We start from the raw sequence: 7,500 nt of genomic DNA on the forward strand, positions 1-7,500 counted from the left end.
TATGTCATTTTACAATGAATAATTGAAATAAACATTCTATTTCTCTCTCTCTCTCTCTCTCTCTCTCTCTCTCTCTCTCTCTCTCCCCCTACGTTCTCTTTTTGAAAAAAGAATTCACTTCGGTGAATTCATGATAAAAGAAAATGTAGGTCCACCATTTCAAGAATACACGTGGTCATTATAAAGTCCTTGTGCAACTTGAAATAATAATTTCTTTTCTTTAGAAAGATAATAGCTATCGATAAAATCCTTCACAGAGATAATTTCTTCAAGTTCTTCTCTTGTCAAACACATAAAAGACTTCCTCGGTTCAAATTATTTCCTTTCTTTTTTATTAAACGATTCAAAAGAACGTATTTTTGAAAGCTCGGAATCGACTTTTTCAAATCGATACGATATCATGAACAATAGAACATTTTTAAAGCCCCTGTATATAGATACAATCGTATGTATTATCGTATTGCCTATAATCAGGGGCTTTAGAAAAGCTTTTCAGTCTAATACACGATAAATGACTGACAATTATATGTATAGAATATCATCTGTCTTCAGGCGTGATACTTCAAATTCGTATCACTAATTATAAATTAATAAATAAAAATAATTTTGATTTGTTTTTTTTTCCATTTTTACGATATACCTTCATTAATTTTACGATCTATTAAACACATCGAATTAAAATTTGGATAAATACATATAATCTTATAATAATATCTCAAAGGTAACAAGATTTTTAATATTTGATCTATAATCTTGTATTTTTATTTCCTTGACTTCGCATAGTCGAGTGAAACTATCTCACAGAGAGGTACGCGAAAGATTTCGGATCTAGGATTGGATCGTGTTCTCCATTTACGAAACGCGTACGCTTCACCTACCTTCAGTACCGTTTTGCAATAAGAACATTCCGAGCGCATAACGCAAATGCCGCACGCTCTTCTCTACGACCTTTTAATAAATGGTTCTTCTATCTCTCCGTCTCTTAGACGCGCGCGAGTGCACGCACGAGCAGCTCTTAAACTCAAGCAGAACTATGCAAATTACGATTTGCGACGAACGAGATAGAAAAGCCGACTCGAGGATCGTCGAGTCTTTCAATTCAATTCAAGTTCGCCTAGAATTTCTTTTCTCTGATCTTTAAAAAAAAGAAAAAAAAAAAAAAAGAAAAGAAAAAAAAAAGAATGAAAAAGAAAGAAACAAAATTACAAATTACAATAATTGTAGCAATCTAAATCACAAAAGAATTACATATTTCTTCTTTCGCCTCTATATTGTTTGAAAACGAATGAACGAATAAAAGACAAACTTCATCCTATTTCTAAGACAAAAAAGACGCGTGAAATTTAAATACCGAACAGGAATATAGATTTTTTTTTTCAATTTAAATTATAACAAACGTGTGAGCTTTCTATCGATTTATCGAATACGACCTTTTCCAGCATGAAAACTGTCCGAATGAATAAATTTATCTCTCTACCTCTTTCTCTCTCTCTCTCTCTCTCTCTTTTTTTTTTTTCAATTGCCAAAGTGACTAAAATTAATCGCACATAATGTAATTAACTGCACGGTGCTGCACGAAACTCAACCGCACGTGTAATTGAACGTATCCAGACTTTTTTCTGACAAAAAAAGAAAAACGAAAGGAATACGTAGGGAAACAGAAAAAGGTGCAAGAAGAATATATCTTCTTTCGTGGGCAGATATTTTCAACGAGTAACATTACGGCTTACAGTTTTCATCCGGCGATGTTTCTTATTTTAAAAAAAGAAAGAAAGCAAGAAAAAAGAGAGAGAAAAAGAAAGAGAATATATACTTCTCACTCGCACACTCATGTTTTTCTTTCTTTTCCAAGGACTCCTGCATGGCTCGCGATGTCCCGAGGACAGCGTGGAAAATGAAAATGGCGAGTGCAAATGCTCTCCGACGTGTCCTTCACCACCGGTCTGTTCTGAACCTGAACAACGTCTGTTACTGACAAGAAATGCAATTCCTGGGACACCCGGTAGATGTTGCCCACGTTATAAATGTCTTCCCTCAGGTAATACCTCATATCGTCTAATAATTATAATAATTACGATAATTGCAAAATTATAGGCATTGAAAAAAATTGTTTGAAAATAAAATACAAATTATTGATATAATTAAGTAATAAAGTGTATCAATTCTAATAACAGGACATCAGCAAGATGGACATCAAGAAGGACAGGATCAACAGCAGAGTTCGGAAAACGGTTGTCCCAGGGATAGTGTTCCAAGTGAAGATGAAGTATGCAAATGCGTACCTACCTGTCCACCTGCGTCTTGTAAACCAGGTGAACGTGCCGTTGAGGTCAGGCGAGCTGTACCTAATACGCCTGGTTCCTGCTGTCCTCTTTACGATTGTGTAGCTTCAGGTAATTAAGAAAAAGAAAAAAGATCTTAATACAAATCCTGCTTATTAACTGATGAAACATACAAATGAATAAACAATCTTATTTATTAAATCCTAATCTTATTAACGAATATGTATACTCGTTATCTTATACACGTATAGATATAAATTATTACATTTGTTAGAATTACAAGTGAACCTTCTTTGATTAGATTTAAAATTCTAAAGATCTTGCTGAAAGAAGGACCGATAAAAGTAAATGAAATTTATGGCGTTCCATTCACAGGAGTATACGTACGATAATAAAATTAGACTGGTCAAGTTACGTGGTTCACCCTGTATACATGTACATACAATATCGGGTCGATATCTCGAATCTCCATTCTCTCCCTCTCCCAATCACAATTCCAATCGTCGTCCACACATTCTCTTCCTATCTCTCTCTCTCTCTCTCTCTCTCTCTCTCTCTCTCTCTCTCTCTCTCTCTCTCTCTCTCTCTCTCTCTCTCTCTCTCTCTTTATCATCCCTCTGTCTTTTACTCTCACGCCAGTACACATGTAGATATACACGTGTATATAGAGTATCAATACCAAGTAACAATTTTCTACCCTTAGAGACACACGATCCTAAGTGTTTCTTCGTGATAGCACTAAGACCACGCTATTTCCATTTCTTTTTTCTCGAGGAATCTCGAGAGAGATAGGAAAATAAACGAGCACGTCTTCGAATCGACAGAGACGGAAAAAGAGAAAAAAGCGATTAGGTTGTGCTGCTTAGACAAATGGAAAAAAAGAAAGGGTAGTATTTGGAAGAAAAGATTTTTAACTACCAAGTTAACAAGGGTGATCACCCATTTCTCTCTCTCTCTCTTTCTTTCTTTTTTCTTAAGAACTTCGATACTACCTGTTGAATTTTAATGAGCTTACTCTTATCTTGCATCCCTCCCTCTCGGAACTTAATAACATTGGCCATATTCACATTGAAATTTCATAATCATTAAAACTTAACCATAACCTTAGCTATACAAGATTGGATTGGAGATTCAAAGTTCGAAAGGAAAGTCTAAGGAGAGTATTCGATCGTCGATCGAACTTAACTACCTTCTCTAATCCGCTCTCTAATCCACGAGGAAACAAGTAACGACATCGACGTTCGCTTTTAATCGATTACCTTTTAATTATGGTTCAAGCGTAATGGGCAAATATTGACTTGTGGTAATGCTCCTAGTGCTAGTAGTTAATACTAGTTAGATAACGCGGTAATTTCATATCACGCTTCATTATGATCATATTTTAAATTGTATCAAACTTTGACCCCGTCGCTTATATTCCTACGTTCTATTAACAATTTTTAAATATCGCCTGACATTTTAACTAACAGGCGAGCTTCATTACCTTACTTTTTAATTATTTCCATACGTCAATTAATTCATGTAATTTCTGAGAATTAATATATTTAATTTTTTGATAATACTAGAACTACCAAACCGATCGAAATGAAGGATTTTAGATTCGTCTAGTGTTATATCAAAAAATTTTTATTGCAAAATCGAATGAATTGAAAATAATAACAAATAAAGTGTTTTTATTTTTCTTCTCAAGTACCCACCAAATAATTGATTGATTTGATAAAACTATTCTAGTGTTAATCTTTGCTTTTTTTCTTCCTTTAATCTTTCAATCAATCCTTTTTCAATCATTTTCGTTTGGAATTCAAATTTTCCTTTCATTTTGAATATGATTTTTGTTATTTTAATGAAAACAATATTTGTAAAAAATATTGTATTTGTAAAAATTAAAGTTAACGAATCAATTAAAAATGTTGAATCTTACAGAATCCGTATACTGGATCGAAACCGAAGAGGGTAGCAATACCGGGAATTGTTTCTTCAAGGATGGGATTTTCCGACGAGTTGGTGAACATTGGAAAGAGGAACCTTGTGTAAATTGCACATGCCAGGAGAATGGGCAAGTGTCCTGTCAAGCGATCATGTGCAAATTTTGTGCAAACGCAATACCACCAGATCCAGGCGAATGTTGCTCTCACTGTCCACAACCAACGAGTTCGACCGATGTCGATGTCGATAACAAGTCGATTTGCAAGACTCCTTTGATCGACTGTAACCTCAATTGCGATCGTTATTTGACCGACGAGGACGGCTGTCAAATTTGCGAATGTTACGAATCAACAAAGGTCAGTCTTTCTCCTTTTTTTTTTTTTTTTTTATTTTCGTGGAACATTTCTTCTATTCTATTATATTTCTTCATTTTAATACTTTCTATATAATCCTATTATCTTTTGTAATTACAATATAAAATTATGTAAAAGTTTTATATCTATACAGATATAACGTAAGCAAACATTAATTTTTAAATATAAATTAGCAATTAATTTTTCAATTAAAAATTTACATGACATTACGAAGGATTATAATATTTGTAATATAATATTTTTGTAAACTGTGAGAAGAACATGACAGATTTTTTAGAAATTTCTTTTCGATGCTAATATGAGATTATCGTTTTTATACTTTTTTTTTTTTCTTTGTAACAAAGAAAAGATCAAATCATTAATAGCAAGTTTGATATCATACGAATTCGAATTTCGACGTATAAATGGGTTTTATCGCGAGAAAGAAATTAAACAAATTTATTTTAAAAAAAAAATGAATCCATACTTTAAAAAATTTTTTTAAGTAAAAAATAATAAAAAATGAAAGCTTCTAACTAAAGCACACGAAACACCGCGTCAAAAGCAAGAAATTCCATCGAGGAAAATTAAAAAAGCTCGTCTACCATACTATATTTGTCACCTTTGACGGTATAAATTTTCCCCGTTTCATCATCCGTTCGTGTTTTTGACACTACAACTATTGTTATCTTTTTAACGTTTGTCTCGACCAAATATAGACATGACTTTGAATCTTCAATAAAATATGAAAATATTCTAGCTGATATAATCGAAAAAAGGAAGACTTGAAATTTTCAAAAGAGTTAAAAAATCTGGAATAATAAACAAAGTTCTTTTGTTACTTTTAAACTAATAATAAAGTATTACTATTATCATCTTTATCATTATCGATCTAATTTAACAATATATAGATATTAAATAGAATTTCTATTTAAGAAAATTCACGAATATAAATAATTTCTTTCCTGTCGTTCTACTGTATTGTTAAAAAAAAAAAATCACTTCCTTATTTCATCTAAATACAAGGAGAATTTTAATTTCAGAACGAAATAGTCCACACACCATTCGAAAATGATAAACATTGTCCAGAATTATCAAACTGTGAACTGAACTGCGATCTCGTAAAAGACGAGAGTGGATGTTCGATTTGTACCTGCCAATCAACATCAAATTCATCGTCACCATCACTGTCACCTCAACGACATCAACAAAATTCGAGTGTCTCTTCGTCGAATCGGACATTGAGCCATCCAAATGTCGAGAGTTTCGAAAATGACGACGATAAGAAAATCGTCTGTCCCGAAGTAAAGTGTGATCTTCATTGCGAACATGGTCTCATGATGGACGAGAACGATTGTACTTTATGCGAGTGCAAACAGCTTCACGAGGACTGTCCTCTGTTCGTGGGATGCAAGAAAAAATGCAGATTCGGTTACAGAACCAACAAACGTGGCTGTCCGGTAACAATCTTTTCCTACTTTTTATGTTTTCCTGTTGTTTTCTTTCTTCGTTTTTTTAAACTTTAATCTTTAATTTAAAGAATTATGAAATTGAAAACTTATAACTATTTTGCAATTATCTCAAATTAATTAATTAAAATACTTTCTTTTACGAGATGAAATCATTTTTATCAATTATTTGATCACTCGAAGCTTCTCAAAATGATTTTCTCTTATTCGATGAATGAAAATTAACTTTCTAGGACTCAATCTACTTTTGTGTATGTTTATAAAAAAAACATTACGTAAAACATGTAATATAACTTTTACTAAAATACAACTTACACCTACACTAGACTGAACATAACTTAATATTTATATTAAATTAATTAATTTTACAATAATAAATTAAATAATTATAATAAAAAAAGAAATCGAAGATTTGAAAAATATTAACGAATGTACGAGCGTGTAAATATATAAATATAAAAAATTATATACTATATAAAAATATATTTATATATTTATATAAAAATTATATATATATATATAAATATATAAACAATAAAACTTGTAAGTTTTGTAACTTTATAAAGAGTTAATTATATAAATAGTTATAACATACACACACACACACACACACACACACACACATATATATATATGTAATGAACGAAACGTCAAATAAAGGAGAAAAGAAAGAAGAAATAAACAGAAATAGAATTGTTCGTTTTTCTTCATTTTCAGATATGTCGCTGTCGTGCGAGTTGCATCAACGACAAGAACGAACCAATACAGGAAGGTGGAAACTGGCTACGAAACGCTTGCACGACTTGCACGTGCGAGGTAGGCGGGAGAGTAAATTGCAAGGAGACCGTTTGTTCGGTGGCCTGTAGCGATCCTTTACCCCCGGAACCAAACACATGCTGCCCAGTTTGTCCGATCACGGTAAGTTGATCAACTCGATCTTTCTTTATCGAAAATCGAACAAACTCAACTTCTATTAACCAACAACTTCAAATACTTCGAACTATATTCGTGATAACAAATAAAAAAAAGATCTTCTATAATAGTAATAATCCAATTTAATACTATTTTACTAATCCTTTACTTAGATATATACCTTGGTGAGTCACCTAAAATCTAACCAACCAATTTCGATAATATACTAAAAATAAATTTCTACATTAGTATACGAAGTATTTTGCAATTTAATATTAATCACAATTTTTCTATTCTTAACGCGAATTTATCGTTAAAAGAGATTTATCGTATATAGAGATTGAATAGCATAGAAATCGAATGGAGGGATATTTATGTTAATTTTGATAATCAAAGGGAATTTTTGCGAATGTATATATTTTATTCGAAATATATTGCCATTTAATATTAATTGTGAGTTTAATATTAATTACGTTTTTTTTTATATCTATATACTGAGAATGTCTCTTTGAGCGATAAAAATAAATTTCTGCGTAAGAATATATGTACGATTAGAAG

The 7,500-nt window shown here is 31.8% G+C and overlaps 1 protein-coding gene across 4 annotated transcripts in view; it reads left to right on the forward strand.

Annotated features, from left to right (window-relative positions):
* The window catches only part of LOC122627684 (kielin/chordin-like protein), a 307,939-nt gene that overhangs the window by 298,592 nt on the left and 1,847 nt on the right, over nt 1-7,500 (forward strand). For all 4 annotated transcript variants that reach the window (XM_043809009.1, XM_043809011.1, XM_043809012.1 and 1 more), the window contains 5 exons: nt 1,853-2,038; nt 2,175-2,393; nt 4,206-4,564; nt 5,605-6,021; nt 6,748-6,948. In XM_043809009.1, coding sequence (XP_043664944.1) covers nt 1,853-2,038; nt 2,175-2,393; nt 4,206-4,564; nt 5,605-6,021; nt 6,748-6,948 — 1,382 coding nt within the window. The remainder of the gene's footprint in view (nt 1-1,852; nt 2,039-2,174; nt 2,394-4,205; nt 4,565-5,604; nt 6,022-6,747; nt 6,949-7,500) is intronic.

The sequence above is a fragment of the Vespula pensylvanica genome, chromosome 3, assembly GCF_014466175.1.
Source record: "Vespula pensylvanica isolate Volc-1 chromosome 3, ASM1446617v1, whole genome shotgun sequence".
NCBI lineage: Eukaryota > Metazoa > Arthropoda > Insecta > Hymenoptera > Vespidae > Vespula > Vespula pensylvanica.